Below are 24,959 nucleotides of genomic sequence, written 5' to 3'. Positions count from 1 at the left end.
ACGTAACCCTCGCTTTTCTGTCCATTTATTCAAAACGCTGTTTACAATACTGGTCTATTCCACTCAGTGTCTGAGGGAAAGGGCTATCCAAACACCTGCAGGAAAAACAGCATTTAAAAGCTTTCACTGCACCGGGCCTGTCATCTCTTTCCTTCAATGGCTTTGCTGGATCAAAGGAAAGCTGTAGCTGTGTTATAGTAAGAAAGTCTTTTGTAGCTACAATTATGACCTATGAGCACACACAAACCGAGAAATGTATGCACGCATGCGCAAACGCAGACAGACATGACGACAGCAGTGTATAATTGAGTTCTCTAATCATACCATTCTAACAACAGACATTTTAGAGTTGAAGCAGAGGATACATGCATAACGGATTCAGCAGAGCTTCAAGTACAGACACTTGAGGACCTGTTGAATTTTAACGAGGCCGGTGAGACTGCCATCGCAATCTTTATTGGGGTAGTGGAGGGTCGGAGTGTGTACTGGAGTGGGCATGGGCATGAGACTGAATTAATGACATGTGTGTGTGTGTGTGTGTGTGTGTGTGTGTGTGTGTGTGTGTGTCGGTGGATATGCCAGATTACTAATCAGCGCTTAGACAAAGGCCATATGTGTGCAAGTCTGTGCATCTCTCCCACATATCTCCCACATATTGCCCTCCACGTCTGCGTAAAAACCGTATCAGCAGGAATGTCAGGATTGTCGGGTCAGCAGTGGTGACATCATGGCAGCCCGTCAGAAGCAACAACAAGGCCTCAGCGCCAGTTTCCTCCTGGTTGCATCAGCTACGCGATACCAAGGCTGGTGGATCAATGACACACACTCCAGCCCTGCTTCCTGCTCACTTTATGAGTTTTCAAACATTCAATGCAGACAAGCAATTGGTATGTCTAAAACATCATATTCCTTAAAATTTTTCATTTCCACACCGTCTGACCGTGCAGCCTTAAATCAAATATATATGCCAGCAGGTAACAAGAGACTTGAAATGGTAAATGGTCAAATTTGTGGCCTCAAACGTAAGTTGACTCTTTCATTTCAACAAGTCCTGATGCATGATCTTACACCAAACATGGGCTTTTAATGAGCCTGCAGACTCTTCACCTGCTTGAGGTGCTCTAAGGTCAACAAGCCAGACATAAATGGTTTTATTGTTTACAAAGAGACAAAAGTATAGCCTGAGGGGAGGCTAAAGAAAGGTATGCATATGGACTACTTAAGTCCATGCAGCTTTTTACATTTGGTGGCTATTTATTTAATATATATTATCTTATAAGCAGCAAAAATCAGCAAACCTAACCAGCCCAACATGTATGACCACATTATTCCTACAAGAATCAGTCACAAACTCTTCTTTCATGTGTCCCTTGTCAATGTGAGGGGTCAAGTGTCAGCTAACAGATGCTAGTACGTGGTTGTGTAGTGGAGTGTGAGTGTGTATGTGCAAAGGATCCTTCAGGTCATCAGATAAAGTGCACCTGAGGGAGGGGCAGGGAGCCTGTTTTTTCGTGTTGCCACAGTAACCCAATACAGACGCGACCACCTGGTTGGTGGAGCCCGACAAGGGGTGCACAGAGGGCACCACTTCAGGACGGTAGCCATGCCAGAAAATCCTCACAAAGTGGCCCGATTCCCAAACACAACCCGAGCGGAGAGCGCACACAGCTGTTGAATCTTTCATGGAACATAAAAAGGAACTAAGCCTACTGTGCAGCTCTTATTACTGCGGAGAAATAGCTTCTCGGCCCATCTTGACCGAGTTATCTACACATGGTTTTAGTCACAGTCTATCCTGTTGGACATTCAAAAAGCCATGCCAAGGCCAACAGTGGTTATTCACTGGTTATTCAAGTGCCATACCATAACAAATGTAGAAAATGTGTCCCAGACACACACGCTCAGCAGTAATCACAGTACATGATCATACTGGGGCTGAGAGAGATTTCTCAATGATTCGTCATCAGTTAACATCACTTAATCTGATAACATATGGTCACAGGGTTAAGCAGGCATTTTCTAAACATGTCAAATGATGTTACCGTGATGACGAACACAACTGATAAGAGCACCTGTCACATAAACAAAGACTGACTTAAAACTTATTTTAAAACAAAAAGTAATTGTTCAATCAAGGACTAACATCACCTGGCTTCTCTGTTTACTTTTTATGATTTTTGCAGTATTAAAAAGAAGTTCAGCTGTGTGTTCAACTAAAAAAACAACAACAACAAAAGTGTAAACTTAGTGGGGGAAAAAGCACTTAAATCTCAACAAACAAGGCCATTTGTTTCACTCACCTCCCGCAGTCTAATGGTCTCTGTGACTGCCTGCCCGCTGAAAAAGGAGAAGAAGGAGAGGAGGAAGAGCTAACACAACCCCGTCCCTGTCTGTGTGTGTCGTGCTCACGGGCTACCTGATCCAGCACAGCCTGTGGAAGAGACAGAGTGACAGAGAGAGAGACCGGCTCAGAGCAGTGCAGAGGGGAGGGAGGGGGCAGCTGCAGAGAAAAGTGAAGTGGTGCCGCCATTCCCCGTCACCCGGGAAACCAACGCTCTTTCAAAGAAAACCGGCCAATGGAAAACACCGGCAATTGTGTTCAGACAAAAAGTCACATGACTGCCAAAACACCACTCCCTTTACACTGAGTGAGAAGGGAAGAAGAAAAAAGACGTATGGTGTTGGGGGGTGGAGGGTGATGAAGATGGAGGATATAAACAGGCGGGGACAAAAAAGAGAAAATGAGAAATAAAAGTGAAGTAAATCACATAGTGATAGAGGACTTGAGTTGGGTTTCAAGGGCAGGGAGTAGGTCACCAGGCCCGACTTCATCCCGTAACTGCCTGCAAGAGGGAACAAACTATTTCCACCTCATCTTCCTCGCAGCCCTATCTTCACAGCAGCTCTTGACCAAACAGGTTGGCTGTAGCCTATTTCTGTTTGCTAAGAGGAACAATGCTGAGTAGCACAGTGTGACGCTAATGGTACAGCTCTACCTCCAGCTGGCACACTCAGACATCACCTATCTACTTCCATATTAGGCTATTTATATAGAGCGTACAAGGCATTCAAAGTTCCTTCCCTACGCTGTGTTCAACCAATATAGTATTGATCATCACTCTATAACTAAAAGCACTTTTAAAATCTACCTTTGTGTCAATGGTTAATTTGGCAGATAATGTTACATGCTAGGGTTCATGTCATAATAAACTGATCAACTGTGATGTGTCATTTGTTTCCATAGGCTGTAAAAATGATGGTTAAAGCTACAGTGACGTCACCCACTGATTTGTGCACTCCTGTTTTGAAGCCTCGGGTTTGGCATTTTGGCCCTCAAACCTTAGACCCTCAATTAGGTACACATGCTGTCCACGTTACAAATCGCAAATGCATCTGTCAATTAAACTCCATCTTACCATCACTCACGACAGGACCCAAAGATACTTTAACTCTTTCATTTAAGCCTGCACTTTGCTTACAATCCACCTTCTTTCCAAAACAGTATCGTTCTTTAGATTCAGAGGTGCTGCTGACCGTCATCAAAAATGCCTGCCTTCAAACCACCCCCTGTGCGCAGCAGAGGTCAGAGCTCAAATGGAGCCAGCAAAGTGACTTCCTCTGCCATTAGCAGCGATGCAGAAATCCCTTTTCAGGTTGACTAATTTGATTCAGTATTATTAGGCAGCCGAGGAGAGACCTGAAAATGCAAGTGCATAGTATAAGTAATTTTATCATCCTATCCCCTATCAATTTTTACTCCCCTAAAATTATCCTTAGAGCCTCAGGCTGGTCCTACTCAGTTTGAGAACCACTAGTTTGCAGGTTGGTGTCATCTATCATCCTCGACAAGACTGGAACATTTTATTTTAGCGATTTGTATAAGTAGGCAACTTCACTTCTGTCTCCCCAAGTCTCAAAATTCCCACGAATGCAGCTCATCATGTTTTTACTGAGCACACTGGCATCTGCCCAGGGTAGTAAACTAAATTACAGTGAGGATCTCCGGCATATACTCCCAACAGAACAGCGAGACAATACAGTCCACCACTGTTAGACCACAGGTTTATTACCCAGACTGAAATCACACATCTATCACTTTCTCGGCAATGTACACTTGAACACAATCATCTGCCTTGTAATACATCGCCTCAGCCCCAGTAAATTGCCCTACTTCAGCTGCGGCAGGCAGATCTCATTCTCAGCAAAGCATTTACCAAGTGAAAAGAGGCCCAATTACCTCTCCACAGCGTGAATGTGACAGGATAGCAGATGAGCAGGGGCAGGAGAAGGTGACAAAGCCGGCAGTATCCAACAGCATGGACAGCAATGACAAGTCTAACCCTCCGTCATTGATTTTTTTTTAAAAAGGTAATTGAGAGGACTACCTGAGGATTAACAATCCTGTATCAGCTTGTCAATAGATAATAGGCACATTCTGGCTCGGGGCTTACAGCAGATTCTTGGGATATGCTTGCAGATGGAACATGCAACCTGGAGATTAGACCTGATCGTGAAATGACACCAAAAGCAGTCAGCCTTACAAGTTTGGGGAACAATAACTTTAGGATCATGAATTCAAAAGGGCAGATCTGGTAGCTATAAAAAGGTGCAATCTAAGTGTCTTACTCATGCAAGTTCGATCTATAGTGGATCTAAAAACTATCTGAATGCTCCTTAAAGTCAATACATTAGCATAAGGGGTGAGAAGAAGTTGGTGTCGCAATGATTTAGTGTCTGTCAGTGTGAGTGTGTGTGAGTGTGTGTGTGTGTTTCTCAGCTGGTACACAAGCCTTTATGTTCTCTAGTGCTGAGCAGCTGGACAGATGAGTCACCATGGAGGGATTTCATAGTGTGGAGGGTACAAAGAGGTCAAGCAACTCTGACTTTTCACTGTATTCCAGCAGCATTATGACCAGAGTGAGCTGAAAATTTATTTTGGGAAATACCAGAGGAAATTACTAAAATACATTTTGACTGCACCATTGAGCCTAAATCAGAAATACTTGGCTGTTTAAATACAATTGTCCCTAGCTATCACCAGGCTGAATTCCAGCAGGGGTTTTGCCTTAATGATCAATCTGAATAGACAAAAGCAGATTTTGCAATAGATGAACGAGACAAAATGCTGTGGGAAAGCATCCTGTCTCAGCCTCACTCTCAAACCTTTACTCACGCAAACATTATCTTGTAAATCTGTCAAGAATTACTCCACAAACTTATCAGACAGAGAAGACCACACACACTAATGGAAAAGCATCACAGCTTCCAAAGACATACATAAAATATGTATCAAATGCTATAGCCAAGACACGAAGAGACCACAAAAACCATTTATAAAGCCGAGCTATTCACTTGTGGTCAATCTGTGTTGTGGGAAAGATAAAGAAAAGGGAAGAAAACAACATAATATAATACAAAAACTAGGAAGTAAAAGTAAAGAAGAACAAACAACAGAGAAGTGGAGGAAGTACAAACAACAGACAGGCAATAGATCCACAGGGACCAACAAGAAAAGGAAGATGAAAAGTGCATATGTTGTCAGACCAAAAACTGAACAGCAGATTAAAGAAATTTAGACAGATGGGTAAACAAGCACAGATATAATGTTGTGATTGCACGTATACAAAAGTCTTTATACGCATTCAGAACATGTGTGGTAAATAAATACACCTCCACCCCAATGGATGCTGCTCGGGGTGTTTTGGGTAGAGAGCTAAATGTTCAGGTTAATCAGGTTTTGTTCATGCTGAAGGTAAAAAACAAATATTTATGAGTGGAGGTAAAAAAAAAAAAAGACGCAATCAATTTGTCAGTCAATACACATATTAATCAGTCATTTCAATCATTTATCAAGCAAAAACGCCAAACATTATCGGATTCCAGCGTCTCATCTGAGGGGATCAGTTAAGTGATTTATGTAAATAAAATAAAATTACTGCTATTATTGGCAGATTAACCAGTAGTGAAAATAATGATTTCCTGCCCTACAGTAAATGGGAATCACACGAGGAACAAGAGACACAGGAAGAGATCAAAATGTAAAGTACTGCCTCGGTATCATAAGTAAGTTAAATGACAAGCTCTTCAATATATAAATCCATCTATTTATCCAGCAAAATTTAGGTTTTCTCAAAAATTAATCAACAATGGGAGGGCAGCAAATATGCACTATTACTCTTGAAATAATTGAAAATAATACTTCCTTCTGATACAACAATTTGTAATGAAACATCGTTATTATAAAAAAATATATAAAATAAAAAATCTTTTTAAAAAAATCCTAATTCAATCCAAAATGCAAATATGTTGTTGAAAACAAGGGAAATAAAATAAAATAAAACATAATGCATATATCCTGACACAATTTGACAAACAGCAGATGATGATGGTGATAATTAGTAGCCTGATCTGTAATGCTGCTGTTGCTGCTGTTGTTGTTGTTGTTGTTGACAAGTTTATGTTATTTTCATTTCACTTAATTTTAAGCATGATATTCGTGTTTTTTGAACGAACCCAAACTACTTAAGTTACATTATTAACAACTTAACTGAGTTAACTAGTGACGTTAGCATATTGTTAACTAGATTTTGAACATATTTTGTTGTTTAAGTGACTGAGCTAACGTAGTCCACAAATATTTTACAATTTTGGCATTTAATTAAAACAGAAAACGAAACCAACAAACTTACAAACAGCAACTCCGTCGACGAACTTAAGTAAAACTTGTCTGTTACACAATAGAGTGAGTGAGAAAAGTTCAGTATCCAGTTTATCGTCAGCCTCTCATCACCCAGCAGGTGCAGCGCTCTGAGCACACTAACCACCACTTGTTGCACACGTTACCGATGTTAAAAACATTTTAATGTCGCATTCATGTGGCAGAAAACATAAAAACAAGGTGAAAACAACTTACAGGGGTTTAGCAGTCGATCCTGACACGACGGACAACCGAGTGCTTCATCCTCTGGTCGTCCGCGTTGTCAAAAGTCCGGTGTTGTCAAGCTATCCCGGAAGTAGATATAAAACAGCTTCCGGTCAGTAGTTACAAATTAAAGGCATCAAGTGAGAATATTTTTGTAAAAAATAAATGAAGTGAACATGAAACAATAAAACTATACTGGATATATGTGGAGAAATAGTCAATATCTTTTTTTAAATATTTTTTTAACAGCACCCACTAACATACACTTTATTGCAGGGGTGTCAAACATACAGCCCAGGAGCAATTTAAACAGTGATTATACTTAATGTAAAATGCTGCCACAGAAGTGTTTCCACCCTGATCAGAATACAGCTCTCTGAAATAACAATGAATACCTACTGTGGTCATATTTAAAGATATTGAACATTGTGAAAAATATTGTCAACCAGCAGCTTTAGTAGCCTATAAAATAATCTGTATCAGACTTCCATCTTAAAACAGTATTAGTGGAACCCTGTTGCTGAAGCACTGACAAAACTTCAGACTGTAAATGGTTTGTAAGGCAAGGGATGACTTAACCTGCTTCTTCAATAGCTTGCACTTTAGTGAAAAATCTTGAAAATGTGGAAAAACTGAGACATACTGTTGGACCTAATTTGTCTTAGGATATCGTGGGCTGTTCATCATATGTTTTGTAAATGGATGAAAATTTTCAGAATGAACTTCTTTACACTAATAAAAGGAATCATTTGAAGGATTTTGACATCAGTGGGTTATTATGCAGTGGTTTTACTGGTCTGGCCCACACAATTTGATCTCTACTGACACCAAATTACGCTGTATGTGGCCCTTGAACTGAAATGACTTTGACGCCCCTGCGTTATTGATTTGAGAACCACTTCCTTACCTATTATAATAACCAGTGTCAACATGTAGCTTGAGAAAGTCCCAAACACACAGCACGTTGCCAGTAGTAGACTTAATCTGATCCAAATTAAGAGAACAGTGAAGCTTTTATAGTACAGGTAGGTTAACTGAGATGGCAGCAGATGGATTACAATAGGCCACACTGTTGGATTATCTGTTGGATATGTAACTGATTACAAGAGATTACACTTTGGAATCCACCCTCCTTGCACTTCCCCAGACTAAATCTGATGTGATCTGAGATTGGGGAAGTTGACATCATTCACAGAGGCCATGAGGAGATAGAGTGTGACAAAAACAGATGCAGGGAACGTTCTCTTAAAAATATGCAACATGTCACCACATGTGTTTCAGCTTTGATAAGAAGGGAAGTGTTGGAAGCGTAGGGGTGTAATTGCTTCTGTAATCATCCTTTCATCACATAAAACTGTCACTGATAAAGTCAGTGCTGTTGCCTAAACAAAAGGAAGATTGTGTGATCAAAAATGTCTTGAACAGTTATCCACCATAAAGTGCTGAAAAGCTAAATGACCCACAAAATAATCTAGAGCATTAAAAGTTTAAATCATATCACTTAATCCAATTAAAATGGACGCCGGTTAAAATATTTTACATTTACCTGTGTCAAACATGCCCTAAACCATTAAATCATGTTTATGGGGTGACATGTGGCTCTGCCAACATACTGAAAACCAAAGCAAATGTTGCACAAATTACAATTACTCCTCTAAAACAAGACTTTTTAAGGAGAAAACAACAATAGCAAAAGAAGGAATCAGAAAGCATAAAACAACAACAGCTGTCTGTTGCTTTGTTCTGCTGAGGTAGATTATTAAACACATTATTATGCCTTCGTCTTTTTTTACCGAAAGCATGCCAAGGTAAAGTGATATTAAATTCATGTATGCAATACTAGCAGGCCAGAAAACAGGTTTCTGTCCTAGTCCCAAAGCATTTCTTATCTTCCTCTTGAACAACAGGTAATCCCCAGTGCCTCTTGCTGCACATAGTTACTGAACACACGACCTTGAAACAGATTGAGGGGAAAAAATGCAGTATTAGTTGTGGTATATCAATTTAGCATTGCAAAACAATGAGTCAGAGGTCTTATTGCTGGTATAACCTCTCCATACAGTGTGACATTGCTTTAAATAATCTGTTTTATATTTTTAAAAAAATCACAAATGCACAAAAGTTAATTCATTTTATGTTGGATTTAAGTTAAAAACAATTATCTGATATGTGCTTGACACTGCTGACGGCCAACAATGACAAAATTCAGAGAGCTGCAGGTATGAAGGAGTGAATGTGATTACTTTTTTTCCTTTTTTATACCATTATGGACTAAGTGTCTGCATTTGATTGCAAAGGTGTCAAGAGTAAATGAGTTACGGCGCCTAAATACGGTGAACTGAATGGAATGTTCCTTTCGGCGGTATCTTGTGGTCCTACATGTACTGTACAAACTGCCTCTACAGGGCCTGTCTGAACTTATACTGTAGGTATTTCCATTTGCAACGCCTGCAAGGAAACGTGGCCCGTCACAAGTCAAAACAAGAGGGAAGCTTCCTATGATGATAAAATTAAATGAGTATTCTCTTTGGATCAGAAAGTTGTGCTGGTGTGTGTGTGTGTGTTTCCCTGTAATTTATTCACACCCATCTCGTTAGCTGCAGTTACAACACGAAGAAACAGCAGCATCGCATGCGGATAGATTATTATGTGCACCTCCTGTCTCTGACAGCTTTGAGAGAGTCTTTTGGGGAATGCAACTACAACCTACTCGACATGATCCCCGAATTTAATTGAATCACATCAGCCACATCTGGTATTTGTCTTAGTGGTATTCACAGTATGTGTTGACACAGTTTCCCCCACTTAAGTCTGACAGAAATGAATGTAGTGTGCTTAACCCGTGTGTGTATTTGTGACAGAGAGGGACTTGTTTTGCTGTTGCATACTCTATTATCCATTATATTTGCCTTAATAACATTATCCTCCTTCTGTTTTTTTATAATCATCTCTGGGGAAAAGGGACCACAAAGCAAATTTGTAATGCAGTGGCACTGCAGCGCTATAATTGTCTTTTTAATTTGATTTTTGGTTAAAAAGACCACCTCCATGGATCCTGGCTTTTCTAAACACAGCGGCGTTTCATTAAATAAAACAGAGACAGAGGCATGCTTTTTCAGAAGAAACCATTCCCTCTGTTGCAAGTCACAATGCTGTACGGTAAATAAATCAATGCTGAGAAAGCCACACTGTTGTTCACTACATATCAGACATATTAGGGGATATTGTTTTCCTTTACAATCTGATTTCCAGCTTTCCTCACAGCTGTTTACCATCCCAAAGCCACAGAGGAAAAACCAGACCCTTCTGGTTTGTCATATCATCTGGTAATAAGTGGGGAGTGGAGGAAAGCTTCTCACAGGCCAGATTAGGTCCCCAGTCCCAACCAGCTGCGAGAATGATCCCTTTCATAGAAATTACAAGACCATTCAGAGAGAGTAGGTGGACACTATCCCACTTTCCCACCATAAAAAGGCCTCTCCTTTCATTCCACTCTCCTCCATCTGTGTCTTGAGACGTAATAGTGCCAGTGAGACTGGAGCGTGGCTGAAAACACCTGACAGGGAGCAAAGGAGCAGAGCAATCCCACAAATGAAGCAACCCTGAGGGAAGATGATCGAAGGGGATGCAGTTAGTTATGCGAGTTGCCTGAAGGTAAGACAATGAGCCAACCTGTTACATAAGAGCTGTCACATGGTTGAGTGGCTATACACACATCATACATTCCTATGTCTGACATGTGTACATCTCCTAATCCATGTGGTGGGGTGTAGTGGTGCTCTCAAGGTTTAATTACTGCCCATGCCTTGTTGCTTTGACTCATTTATTTACATCCTGTTTCTATAAACAGAGCTGAAGCATGCTTTTTAAAGTGTGTGTGCACACATCAGGTATTTATATAAAAGGTCGGGCAAGTTTGGAAACGTCTTTGTTAAGATCAGTGTGACATCTTCAACACAAACTGCTACTCACAACATTTTATCCTTAACAACTAATAAGGCATTAGATGTGGCTACTGCTCTGGCCCTCATCCACCCAGATACTAAAAGTCACAAATGTGTCTCAAGGAAAAATCAGTCTGAGATTGTCCTTCATGGGTAATTTCCCATAGCTGGAAGAAAACAACAAGCTATGTCACAGTTAGAACATATGAACTCTAAATGGACTTGATTCGTTCCACTCCATTACTCATTTTGTGTGTCAGTCAATACATCATGGAACATTGTCTCCTGGGTTAGCAGTGTGCAGAGCCAAAGCTGGCCTGCTTAGTGCGTGTTTATTGCAAAATTCTGCCTTAGATGTGGACAAGCAGGCAACACAAGAATGAACATTGTGTTTCCAGGTAGTGGATTTGAGGAATTGTTTGCCCAAGGTGGTTGAAGAGTGAATTTATGGATTTAATGTTTACAGATAGTGCCTTCAAGTGGCAAAATTTGATTATTACACCATGACTATCAATACAGTCACTGTCTCGACTACTTCAATGGCAAAATTCAAAGCCTAAAGATGAATGAACACAACCTAATTTCTATATTTTCAAATGTGCACACAGTGGGAGATACTAACTAAAAAGTTAGTTTCGAGATTGTACTGAAATATCCAATTTTAAAGAATCATTCTTCAAAATATATTAAACAAAAATGAAAGAAAGAATCGGACGTACGAATTACAGAGGGGAGGACTGGACAGAGATATGGGAGGCACAGGCAACTACTGCAAACTCAAAGTCCCTGAGGGAGTTTGGCCTGCTATTCTCTATCACCCCTAGACTATCAGCACTGCGACCAGGCCTACAGAGCCAGGGCTTTTGTCAGAGGCAATGCAGAACCTCACTGGCCAATCATTATCATGTTTTCTGGGAATGCCCAAAAATACAACCATACTGGCAAAAGATTGCAGCTGAGATTCATAAGATAATTGGTATGGATTTAGTCTACTCTTTTGTCACATTATACACAAAGGGAAACATTTATTAAATATACTTTTGGCAAGTAGCAGGAAAGTGCAAATGGTTGCAAGTTTGTCCTCAAACACTGGCCCAGTGGCTGGGGATTATAAACAAAATATACTGTATGGAAAGACTTACTTTTATTTTAAGGCTTGAGATGGAAAGTGTACAAATTATTGGGAGAAATGGATTGTGTATAGACACTGTTGAGAAAAAAAGTACGTGAAAAACGCACTGTGATTTGACCTTGTAACACCCATGATGACCTTATGTTCTCTGTTTCTGAAAAAAAAGAGTGACAAAAAAGACTTGTAGGAAACCATAGCTGAAATTATTCTTTAGATGTGACCAGCTTTGCGGCTCAGTTTTGAAGAAAAACAATCTAAAATTGCTAAAAGATTTTTTTTTTATTTAGTGAAACACAACAAAGCAGTAATAATAATTCAATACTTAACCCTGAGAAATGTCAGATATTAGTCACATTCCCTTATTTTTCATCAGGCTAAAACCGCCATCAGAAAGCCAGTAACTCAGTCGCATCAAGAGTAGTGTTGTCAAAAAGATCAATTTGCCAATACATATTGATTTGGAATATTTAAAACTGTTTAAATACTCATTTTCCATAGTATCACTACACTGATACCAGCTGTGCTTTCTGGTTCTCTCTTACTGTTAATGTTTACTACAGTCTTTCTGCTGTTCTCTGCTACTTATATAACCTTATTATATTTATCTTTTAATTAAAAAAAATATATATTTTATACCCTCAATGTCAATTTTTCCCCATGTTATCAAAATCGGAATTAAATATCAATATTGTTCAAGGTGTTGTATCAAAGTTAAATAGTTAAACACTATATCAGCATAGAAAGTCCTCCAGTTACACTGTTACTTGTGTTAATTACTCAGTTACTCATGTTAGAGCACTATGAGTTGAGAGCTCACTGGATGTTGGTATATAGGTTAGTCCCAACATTTATAGGAATGCTTTCACTATCCTCTATATCTTCATTAAAAAAAGGAGAGAGAACATCATATGGCAAAATACAGGTCTTTCCAACACACCTCAAAGCACGGTGTGAGCGAGCAAACATGGGGAACACCCCTTTGTGGTCTCCATGCCGCTACTCTGTTCTTAATTGTATGTCACAGTCACATTGCTGATCACTGGCCAGGCAACTGAACATCTGCCTGTTCTGGTGTCAGTCTGGGTGTGAGCTCCCCCTGCAGGGCTGGTGTATGTGGTGCTGGTGATGTTTCTGTAGAGCTGCCCTGGCCGTGTGAGGGCGAGTAATGGCTGGTCTGTCCACCGGTTTGGATGTCTGAGGAGTTTGACGATGCTTGCTGCCAGACTGAATGCTGGGTAAGTCCATCTCAGCACTGAAAGAGAGAAAATCTTTCTTTAGTACCACCTGATATGAATAATAAACTTAAACTGTTAGACAGTAGTCATTAACATCTGGTCCCTATCAGTTGAGGAATTTAATTCCTAAATGATCACGTCATGCTTTTCAAAAAACACATGACCATCCTTTTTACACACTGACTAATGGTTTTTATTTGAATCACCAGTTCAACTCAGTATTTTTAATAAATATACAATACAGGAGCTTTAAAATCTATCGTTTTTTATACTGTATAAATACACATTGGGTTATAAAAGTAGCTTTTAATGATGCATTACCATGAATTCATGAGCCTTCCACCCAGGGCGTTTGTTGGAGGTGGGCGGGGTATGTGTGCAGGTGGGGGCAACAGAGGCACATTAGCCCTGGTCAGCTGCTGGACCCTCTGGAGCGCCTGCTCCGTGCTTGTACCTGTCCCCGGGGAGCGCCCTTCTCTGCTGAAATCAGGTATATAATCTGAGTTGGTCTGGCTGAGTCGAAGCCTACGTGCGCGGATCCCCGGTGGTTTGCGATTACCAGTAGCTGCTGTGGCGCTGAGAGGGGGTGAAGGGGACAGCGTGGCGTCTGGGGACAGGGACAGCTGAGCCACTTCGGGGGATAAGGCCTCTCTGTGATGCGGGTCTGAAAACAGAATCATTACAAAAGGTTCAGCAGCTGCCATTACAGTTTGTAATCTACTAGTATATTATTTGTTATGTTAGATGTTATTGTGGATTGATTCTCTCAGTCTCTTTATAAGCAGTACGTTCATTCAGTGAGAACTGACCTGGGGAAAGAGACAGGAAAGAGGAATCTGGCGAGGCAGTATCTAGGCTGTCACCACGCTTCTCCGCTTCATATTCCTCACCACTACTGTCATTTTTCATACCGCCAAAGCCTTCTTCTTCATCATCATTATCATCTTCCCCCTCTTCTTTATCACTATGCTGGATAGCCAGGACCTGTGGCAATCGTTCTTGCTCTATGACCTGGAGACGCCTGAAAAATAATGCAGAAAGATGTTTAGTTTCATCTCTCTAAGGTGTACAGAGGAAGCCGAGGCGAGGAGCAAACTTAGAAGACTTCTAAAATCTGTGTTAGCTGTTAGGAGATGCCTCATGGATTGGGACTGGATCATATTCCAATAGCAAGATGTAAAATAAATGCTTTATATAATTCTGTTTGTTTCCATCTTAGGAGAAATGCAGTGAAGTGTGTAAGGAGTTAGTACCTGCTGTGCTGCTCCCTCCAAGCTCTAAGCTCAGCAAACACATCACCGCGTTCTCTCGCATCAGGCTCCTCAAGGTCGTACGTGTGCTCTGGCACATGGATGGGCAGGTCACGGGGGGTGAAAGCAGACCTGGTGGGTGCTGTCTACGAGACCGAGGAGAGGGAGAATGAGCATGGAGCTATGAGAGGAAGCTAGAAAACATAACAGAATAGAGGCCTGAGAGCTGAGGACATTAATTATGGATAGAGTAATGGTTAGACAGAGAGGGAGGGTAAACACAGGAGGGGCAGGCAGACCAGGAGGGGAAGGTAAGAGGAAGGCAGAGAGTGACAGCAGCGGTGTGTATGCGCCAGTATGACAGATAACATGGCATTGGCAGCGAGAGCCCCATCTGTCAAGCAGCTCTGACACCACTGCACCCTTCACACATCTCCATCCCCCGCGACCTCCTCCTACCGCCCGTGCCTGTCCTCTCAGGTTTCTGTCCTCCTGCTAATAATTAGCTCCTTCTGTGTATACTGACATGACATTAAAGAGATGAGCTGGTGGTGTCAGACAGCCGTAATGGCCTGCCAGAGCACATAAAGCGTGTTGTTCCTCTCAGAAGACACTAAATGCTAACAGCATGCACAAACTGATAGACTGGTGTGGAATCATCTGATATCTGATCAACAGAGATCTGTGTTCCCTGGAACAAGATGTTTTTCACTGCAATGAGGAAATTTTGTTATTTTTCCTTCCAACAAAAACCACCTACCCTCAACTTTTCTCGCTTTGCTCGGACAGCCTTGACTAGGTTTCCACAGAACAGGATCTTGCCAGCTCCTTCAAAAAACATGAAATAATTTTTAAAGAGCACAAAATGAATAAAAGAAGGATTTCAGTCAAACTGTTTTCTGACACAAAAAGTCCACTTGGTGGCACTGTTGAGTAAAGATTCCTCTTGACAAAGTTTATGTGTAAATTATGATAGTAAAGAGAAGAAAAAGGAAGTGGCACTTAAATAAAAGAATGTGGCTGTATGTAGAAGATCTCACTGTAGAAACATCAATGCCCCCAATGTGCCTAACCATGTGTCAGGGTGCTGGTTTCTGCTTCCACTGTTGCTAGATCTGAGCCTGCAGATCCAGGTCTGGATCCAGGAGGGGAGAGAACTGCAGGTCTGCTTGCTGACATGGGTCTGGAGCCAGTATGGGGTCTGGAGCCTGCTGACGAGAGGGGCCAGACGTAGGAGCCGCTGGAAGCAGGGCGCCTGGCTGACCCAGGTCTGCTGTAAGGACATGCACTGTCTGCTGTTTCTTCTACGGAGTAAAAAGTGAGTGGCCCAGTAAATACACAGCTGTAATTAACTGGCACATCAATGCACTCAAAGCAACATACACACACCGTCTTCAGTAGCTGCCTGAGAGAAACTGCAGTCTCTTATGGTGTTTCGAAGAATGGCCCAGTCCTCTCCCATGGCGCTGCCGCAGCTCAGCTTGTCCTCCTCCACCCTTAAATCGTCTAGGTAACACAGCTGAGGGACCAACTCCCTCACTGCAGCCCGATAACTATAGTCTGCCGTCTGGGTGGAAGGGAGGGAGCATAGGGGAGAGGACAGACAGGTGTTTAAAGAGGCAATTAAAGGGGACAAAAAGGGGTCATTACAAGATGGATGGGACATAATATTAGTGAGAAACTGTGACTTTAATGTATGAACAGTAAGGTTCACTGTGGTACGCCTTAGTGCTCTTACTCTGTTTAGATTTTGTGACTGTTACTTTGAATGAAATGCAAACGTTTCGAGTGATGTATTGTAGGATAATGAAAAATGGTAACCTGTGACAGACTTAAGCGCCTCATTCATAACAAGTGAACCGTCAAATATTAACTCACATTATGTCATTTTATTCTAAGTCTCATTGACGTCGCAACTGTCTTATTCTTGTGAACGTGATATCTCAAGAAGGTCTGGGGGAATTTCCTCAAATTTGGCACAAATGTCCACTTGGACTCAAATTTGGTGGTCAAAGGTCAAGGTCACTGTGACCTCACAAAACATGAGCCATGTGCCACTGACAATGATACAAGACACTGATACACTAGCAGTCCAAACGTAGGATAGCTCTAGATGTGTCAATAGTCACTAGCATCGTATTAATATACACTCACTGGCCTCTTTATTAGGTGCACCTTAATAGTACCAGGTTGGACCCCTTTTGCCTTCAGAACTGCCTTAATTCTTTGTGGCATAGATTCAACAAGGTGCTGGAAATATTCCTCTGAGATTTTGGTCCATATTGACATGATAGCATCAAGTCGTCGCTGCAGATTTGTCGGCTGCACATCCATGAAGCGCATCTCCAGTTCCACCACATCTCAAAGGTGCTCTATTGGATTGAGATCTGGTGACTGTGGAGGCCATTGGAGTACAGTGAACTCATTGTCATGTTCAAGAAACCAGTTTGAGATGATTTGAGCTTTGTGACATGGTGCGTTATCCTGCTGGAAGTAGCCATCAGAAGATGGGTACACTGTGGTCATAAAGGGATGGACACGGTCTGCAACAATACTCAGGTAGGCTGTGGTGTTTAAACCATGCTCAGTTGGTACTAAGGGGCCCAAAGTGTGCCAAGAAAATATCCCCCACACCATTACGCCACGAGCAGCCTGAACCGTTGATACAAGGCAGGATGGATCCATGCTTTCATGTTGTTTATGCCAAATTCTGACCCTACCATCTATATGTTCCAGCAGAAGTCGAGACTCAACAGACCAGGCATCGTTTTTCCAATCTTCTATTGTCCAGTTTTGGTGAGCCTGTGTGAACTGTAGCCTCAGTTTCCTGTTGTTAGCTGACAGGAGTGGCACCTGGTGTGGTCTTCTGCTGCTGTAGCCCATCTGCTTCAAGGTTCAACGTGTTGTTGGTTCAGAGATGGTCGTCTGCAGACCTTGGTTGTAACAAGTTGTTATTTGAGTTACTGCTGCCTTTCTATCATCTTGAACCAGTCTGGCCATTCTCCTCTGACCTCTGGCATCAACAAGGCATTTTCACCCAGAGAACTGCTGCTCACTGGATATTTTCTCTTTTTCGGACCATCCTCTGTAAACCCTAGAGATGGCTGTGTGTGAAAATCCCAGTAGATCAGCAGTTTCTGAAATACTGGCACCAACATCCATGCCACATTCAAAGTCACTTAAATCACCTTTCTTCCCCATTCTAATGCTCGGTTTGAACTTCAGCAGGTCGTCTTGACCATGTCTACGTACATAAATGCATTGAGTTGCTGCCATGTGATTGGCAAATTAGCTATTTGCATTAACATGCAGTTGAACAGGTGTACTTAATAAAGTGGCCGGTTAGTGTAATGCATATTAGCTAACCTTTATTGTGTTTTTTTGCACTCGTTTTGACCATTATGACACTTGAACGGATCTGTGAAACTTAACTTCTTTGAGAGAAAGAGAGAGAGACAGAGAGAGAGTCAGTCCAGTAAATGACCGAGCCACTGAGCAATCAAATTAGAGCTGGGCACCCCTGCCATTCACCAAGCCACACAGATGCAGTGAATGAAAAAGAGAGTGAAGGGCTGGCAGGGAGGAAACGAGAGAGAAAAGAGGAGGAGAATGAGGGCTGGGTGAGAGGAAGTGAGCGGATGTGTGTGTTTGATGGAAAGAGAGAGAGAGCGAGAGGAGTGATAGTTTGGCAAGCAAGTAAACCCAAGAACCCCTCAGTCACTACAAAGCGCAGACCTAATGCATATTCAGCTCAGCATCTCCCCTCATTGCCCTAGTTTCCTAATTAATGCTCTGCTGGTGGGTGTAAATAAACACATTCACAGAGGCCCAAAAAACTCACAGCACACTGTGTCTCGAATCAGCAGAAGGTGGAAACACAGCGTCTGCCCTGCATCTCCAGATACACTCAATATCACCGAAAAGATCCACGATGCGCTGATTTACGCGCCAAATAAAAATGTATCGGCCAGTTTTCAAAGCGATCAAAACCACTCTCTAATGTAGTAATAAAACATTCTGTCTGTGTCATGGTGACTAGCGATAACTTATGTTTGATTATTTTGATGCCTCCTGCTCTCCCAGTGTGCTATCCGGTGCGTTGAGGACCCAGATACAGAGCGGTGAGATCACACAGATGCTTTCATGTCTCAGTGCATGCTAATTACATTTCGGTCATTATCTGACAAAGCCATGAGGGCTGACGGCTGCTCGCACAGGAGAGACAACTCAGGAGAGACGCAGAACCACAAGTTGCATTTACAAGTTGGTTTTTACAACATCTACAGAATACTTTCATTTGAGGAACCTGGCCCAGCTACTTGCTCAGCCTTGTTTCACTTAATTCCAGGCAATAATCCAGGATTTTAAGGTGTATATCTGGATAAGAACACCAGCTTCATGTCTATTAGACACATGCACAGACAACATGTCAACACACACACCTCCATCAGACGCTCTCCTTTCATTATCATCAGTGCATCATCATGTTTGGACGGTGACACCATTGCTGATCAGATATAAGTGTTGAACAATACAGGCAGGCAGATACATGACTTTTGTAGCTAATTTTGGCTCTCGCTGATGTCTCCAGTTGCACAACAATCCCTTTGGAACAATGCGTATTTATCAAATATCTGCGTCTGCTGAATTACAAAGGACAAACGGGGGCCTGAGAAGAACAGGAAGATAGGTCTGGTGAAGGGACAACCAGCATTTGGGGTTAAACCTGATCTGTGTGGTGACAGATGTAATCATGTTTAGTTTTATGGCATAAATGACATTAGCAGATCGTTACCCTACCTGGACAGCGGTGGGGTTTGGGCGTACACACACAGGGTTTCCCTCCAGGGTGAGTGTCTGGAGTTTGCCACACAACCCCAGATATTGAACCTGAATTAGGTCGTCCACATCATTCCCTTCCAGATCTAACAGCTGCAGGTTCTCCAGCATGCCAACCTGACTCAGGTCGGACACATTGTTATAGGCCACGTACAGCTCCTGAAACAGAGATGACACAAATGACAATTTGGATATCAATTACTCAGCTCATGTTATGTTGAATTCCTGAAGAAAAGATTGTTTTTCTCGCATGCCTCTGGTGACTGAAAAATCCAAAACATTAGTGATTTTTTAAAGAATTTAAGTAAAAGGGGGTCCACGTTTCACAACTGCATAATTATGTCAAAACATCTGTTTACAATCTGTCAGTATAATCCAAGTCTCTTTTATCCAACCATAAGCTCAGTACATCCCAAACCGTATTCCTATAAAGAAATCTAATTCTAAACATAGGAAGTAGGAAGTCAGGAAAGCATGGCACTCGTTTACCCCCAAAAGAAAAAGAAAAAAAAAAGGGACACACTGAAGAAGACTTTCTGTCGAACCGTCTGTGTTTCTGGTAACGCCACCCAAGTTGGTTTATTAAATTTACCAAAAGGACATTTGTGAGTGCTGGCATCTTTTCTTTTTTTTGTTGTTTTTGGCCGTGCACCTGTCGAGTGGATTTATTTTGTCTTTCCGACGTGACTCGTTTACCCCCACCCACAGCTATTTGTAACTGACAAACTCCACCTTGAGGGAGAAGAAAGTAGAAATGCCATCTAGGTCTTGTAGAGAGCAGCGAGACATCCACAGCACCTGCAGGTGGGAGAGGGCGGTTCCCAGGTCTCTGAGGAGACAAAATAGCACAACGTGATTTAGAGGCAGGGGAAGGGAGTTGCACAATGCTGTGAATCATGGGAAAGGCTATCCAGTCCCTTGGCCACTTTTCTCTTCCCCCAATATGCAGGCCTCTCTTCTGCCTCCCACTTGTCTCCGCAGCACACCCCTGCTCTGACCCTTCCAGCAGACTCTCAGTCAGTGTATCTACAACCCTGTAACACCCTCTCCACTACAGCTCCCACAGCCCAGAGCAGGAAATGCTATCAGAGGCAGTGCACGTCCGGCTGGCTCTGCTCTGCTCCTCTCAGGGTGGAGCAGACAGCTCCCTATCTTTCTGTTTGTATTCTCCTATCCTTCAGCAGTCTCTCGGGTAACAATTCTCCACCTGTTCTGTTATAAGGACAATTTACACTGTGTATGTGTGTGTGTGTGTGTGTGTGTGTGTGTGTGTGTGTGTGTGTGTGTGTGTCTCATCCCGGATTTTTATTGCTTTACTTCTATCCGATTTTGATGACACAGCTGTGGCTGCAGTCAAATTGGTAGGACAATCCAGGAGAAACTGTGCATATATCCTGTTTTGTTTCCAGCACTATCCAAGTGGAGACATCCGAAAGCTGATAGGCCACAAACCCCTCTATGTCCTATTGTGAGACAGGTGGGTGAACCTGTTCTCCATGTGTATCTACTGTATCTCCAAATCCGCACTGAAAACCACATCTGTTGGTATCTGCTTTATAAGCAGCGACATGCATCTTCCACACAGAAACACTGTATTACAAGTCCCTGTTGGAAAACCTTGGCAGAAGCAGAGCAGACGACTCCTGCACTGCAACAACGCTCAGTTTTTTTTCCAATCAAGTACACATCCCCGTGACTTCTGACCTGCTATTCTGCTTCAAAGCACTGTCTTTTTATGGCCTCCAAGGCCTCCCACTAAAGAGTGTCTTCTAGCACACATGTGACCGGTGTAAAGCATGACAGTAATCCCCATGTGTCCATCACCGCTCCAGGTCAAATTACAGCTCTCTTTATGGGAAGACCTGGACCTGCTTGCTTTGTTTCTAAACATAAGCTAAACATGAAATGGGTCATACAGTGACAAAACGCTAACATTAGTAGCACCATGTTTCACTTTTGGTTTCAGGATTTGCAGCTTCTTGAGAGTCTGTAGTATTCCATGACGTAATATCAACATAATGTGAGTGTGATCATGTGTGTTCTCCTAGGAACAGGTTGCTTTTCAAGAATAGAAAGCAGAAGGAGAAAAAAAAATTGTGGTCGTGTTGTGTAACTTTACGCTTACCTCGCTGACATAATTGTGCTGTTGTTCATTTTGAGCTGCACCAGCTTGGGCAAGTAGGCACCTGCAAGATGAGAAGATAAACTAATTCTCTCACAATTTCTCTCACTGTCATGTAACAGCGAGGTGATTATTTATCTGGTGTCAAACAAGTCAACTGGTTCAACTCCAAATTCACCTCATCAACGTCAATTAGCTTAAAGGAAGGCTTAGCATGACTCACACGTGCACAGACACTCCTGTGTCATGCCTGCACTTGTGCAATGTAGGATTTTCTGCGAACAAAGGTGGGCATAATGAAGATGTTCCTCCACCGTTATCAGCCCAATCATCCTGCACTGAGGTTAACACACCTGAGAGGAAATCTAGTGTGGATACGTTACGTGCGTCACAGCTTTGTCTTTATTTGTCTCAACCTAGCTGTGGTTTATGATGGTCTATGTGGTCATTAAGCATCTGTTATGAATCATCATTGTGCATATTGCAAAAAAAATCTTGATGTCAGCCTCTCAGTTTTTAGAATCTGAATGTTAATGCATTGGTGTTACTGAATGTCTGGCCAGGCTCGCTTAAAAAACACTCGATATAAAGAATAAAACCGAACAGTGAGTATTATGAGTACACATACAAACTTGTGTAAGTTGTGATTTATGTTTGTAAATGCCTTGATGTGCTGTTCATCTTACCAAAGTTACCCAGTGTGTTTTCTTGTGTGTCTACGCAGATCTCCAGCGAGGTCACTTGAGACAGGTCCCGAGTTCCACACAGCAATTCCTGTTAGGGACAGAAATTACCAGTACACTAGCTGACCTGTACTGGTATACTGAACTAAATTCTGAATTCCCTGTTCAATATTTACCTTAGACATATACCTGTGAATTTGATGCAGCACATTATGTGAAGCCTGTGATGTGAAATAAGTCTGTCTGCCCACCTGACCTTGATACAACAATCTGTACAGTGTGTGCTGCCTTTTCTGTACTAACTGCTCATGGGCTGTTCATCAGGCATAGGAACGAGCGATACAGAATTATTTAATCAAAAAACACACATAATAATACAGGGAGGATGCATACAGCAGATTTTCTCCACAGACATGTTGGAATTCAGCTACAAAAATGCCTCTCATATGGCTGTAAAATACACTAAAATAAAAATAACATAGAGATCTAATTAAGGATATCCTATTATACACATGACCACATGAATCAGACAGAGACTGGTTGTATCAGTTGGATGTACACTTACTGTATCCTTTACTATTTCTGCAAACTTACCAGCTTCTCTGGAGTGAGGTAAAGCCCCACTGCTGTGTCAGAGTCCTCACAGGGTTTCGTGGCAGGAGTTGGGTTGATTTGGCCTGATTCACTACACTCAATCACTTGGACCCGTGCTGTGCCAGGCCGGACCTCCTCCTGGGACACAGACCCATGACAGCAACTCATCACTGACGGCTACCTAAAAATGAAATGAACAATGTGGAAGAGTCGCGCCAACATGCTTTAATGGCTTTCTAACGAAAATGTATCTATATCTAGCCTAACTAGCGTTAAATAAGCTAACAAACTAGCTTTAACTGCTAACATTAGCTAAATGTTGTCAAAATGCGGGGGGTACATTAACTAATATTACTCTCTAACCTTCCAACGACATGTACTTTTAACGGAATATGATTGTTTTGTGTTATACAATGTATATTTACCTGTTGCAGGCAGTTGCAGTCTAAAACGATGTATACATTTCACAGACTGAGAGCACTTTGCTTACAAGCAAAAGTTTGCTTGACAACCATAGACCACTTCCTGGATACGAACCCCGTGGCCCCCTGGGATATGTAGTGCGCTGTTAACAGTTGGCGCCTCAGTGAAACTCCTGAGGTTAATACTTACCCATTAGTTTCCTATATTGCTGCTATAATCAGAGATTAATTTGTAAGCCTCTGATTTTACTACCAAAACCTTAACCCGCTTACGACACTGGTCTGGTGTTGCCTTCAAATGCTCGTTGTAAACTCTGCATTTGGAAATGTGAGCTTTAAATTGAATGAGGTCTTAATTCAATTTTAGATTTAGAAATGCATCTGTTCCTTCTACAAGCATATTTTTTCGTTGATGGTTGTGTTTATCTAAATTAAACACCATTTTGTATAGAGCTACTGTTTGTTGCAGTTTCAGAATAAAGAGGAGCCATACAGGCATAACCTAATTCATGTTTTCTTCTACTGTGATGAAAATAGAGATAATATCAGAGAAAAAATGGACACACATTGTATAATCTGGTCAATTATGTAACTGCTCCTCAAGCCCTAGCTATCATGGAGGACACTGAGGCCATGACCTTACACCCTAATACAGTGGTTCTCAACCAGGGCTCCTTGAGGGACTCCCAGGGGTTCTTAGGGGAGTGCCTGGGTCTCAGAAAAATGGGGAATCATTTATTTTCAGTTTTTGATTCACTAGAAAAGTGAGCTCAATGTGAGGAATGGTGGAAAGAATGACTACTGTGATCACAGATTTAACTTCCTCAATGACTGATTTCACAACTGTACTTGACAACTACAGAATTAATCATATTTAACAACCAAAACCTTTTCAGGCTGAGGTCCCTGAGGTAAATTCTTACCAATCTGGGATCTGTGACCTAATTTGTATCAATTTAGGGGTCCTTGCCATGAAAAAGGTTGAGAACTACTGGTCTTATATCCTCCTCTGACTCTGCATTCTCATATGACGACATCACCTTTTGGGTTAACTTGACCTTATACTTCATTCTACTTGACTTAGACCTGTTGTCCTCACTCATGGATGCTTTTTTGTGGTCTTGATAGCAAGACCACAATACACTAATCCATGTTAAAAACAAGATGGCAGCCATCTCTGCCAAGTCAGTCTGCAGCTGATCCCGACACAAAAGAGGACAAGGTCCAAAACCTGATCAGATTTTATGGATGAAACTTGTTTATTTATGCTTAATAATGTTTGTAGTTTCATATGACAACAAATTTGACCAACTTTAGCAACAGTAACAAGCTAAGACACTGGTAAGTAGTGAATACTTGTTGGAAGACATTTGGACTTTATCGTTGTCTCATATGAGGACATTGGGACTTTATTAACTTTGACAGTGTTAAGCTTTTTATACTTATCAGGTCCTACTGATCCCAAAAAGCTAGGAGAAATTAAAAATGCATACCAAACAAAAGTTAAGGTCTCAGGGCGGATATCTGTGAATTTTGAGGATTTTGATAACAGTTTACATTTTATGATTTCACACATATAACTTTTAATGCTTTGTACTCGTACTCGTCGTACTCGTACTAGTATCTTAGAGTCTGACTGTCCTTAGACGAAAAATGAATGAATGAAAATCTCAACAATTTGATTCTTGCTCACATCTGTAGTGTATCCAGAAGCATTTTTGAGCCAAAATCCTGAGTAGAAAAACTGAGAATTTAGAGATTAAATCCTCACTCAATTCAGTTATTTCAATTTGAACAACTGAGAAAAGTTTTCACA

At 41.7% G+C, this 24,959-nt stretch overlaps 2 protein-coding genes across 4 annotated transcripts in view; both read right to left on the bottom strand.

Annotated features, from left to right (window-relative positions):
• rassf7a (Ras association domain family member 7a) overlaps positions 1–7,008 on the bottom strand; it is a 34,984-nt gene extending 27,976 nt beyond the window's left edge. The window contains exons 1-2 of one of the 2 annotated variants that reach the window (XM_050073093.1): positions 6,914–7,008; positions 2,301–2,431 (exon numbers count right to left, since the gene is read on the bottom strand). The gene's annotated coding sequence lies outside the window, so the exon portion shown is untranslated. The remainder of the gene's footprint in view (positions 1–2,300; positions 2,432–6,913) is intronic. The other variant, XM_050073094.1, reaches the window with a different exon arrangement.
• Positions 7,009–12,117: 5,109 nt separating this feature from the next.
• Positions 12,118–23,227, bottom strand: lrrc56 (leucine rich repeat containing 56). 2 transcript variants are annotated; one of them, XM_050073345.1, is made up of 13 exons: positions 23,147–23,227; positions 22,722–22,902; positions 22,131–22,218; positions 21,448–21,508; positions 20,055–20,151; positions 19,284–19,481; positions 15,873–16,050; positions 15,557–15,787; positions 15,244–15,311; positions 14,487–14,629; positions 14,043–14,254; positions 13,555–13,897; positions 12,118–13,250 (listed from the first exon to the last, which is right to left on the bottom strand). In XM_050073345.1, the coding sequence occupies exons 2-13, from the start codon at positions 22,887–22,889 to the stop codon at positions 13,073–13,075; spliced, it is 1,965 nt and encodes a 654-aa protein (XP_049929302.1). In that variant the 5' UTR covers positions 22,890–22,902; positions 23,147–23,227; the 3' UTR covers positions 12,118–13,072. The 2 variants fall into 2 exon arrangements, with proteins under 2 accessions (XP_049929302.1, XP_049929303.1); XM_050073346.1 differs by lacking the exons at positions 22,131–22,218; positions 22,722–22,902; positions 23,147–23,227 and adding an exon at positions 21,668–21,734 and having other exon boundaries at positions 12,119–13,250.
• Between the last annotated feature and the right edge of the window lie 1,732 nt (positions 23,228–24,959).

This window comes from Epinephelus moara, chromosome 20 (genome assembly GCF_006386435.1).
Source record: "Epinephelus moara isolate mb chromosome 20, YSFRI_EMoa_1.0, whole genome shotgun sequence".
Lineage (NCBI taxonomy): Eukaryota > Metazoa > Chordata > Actinopteri > Perciformes > Serranidae > Epinephelus > Epinephelus moara.
Note: the sequence above shows the minus strand (reverse complement) of the source record. Positions and strands in the feature narration are given on the sequence as shown.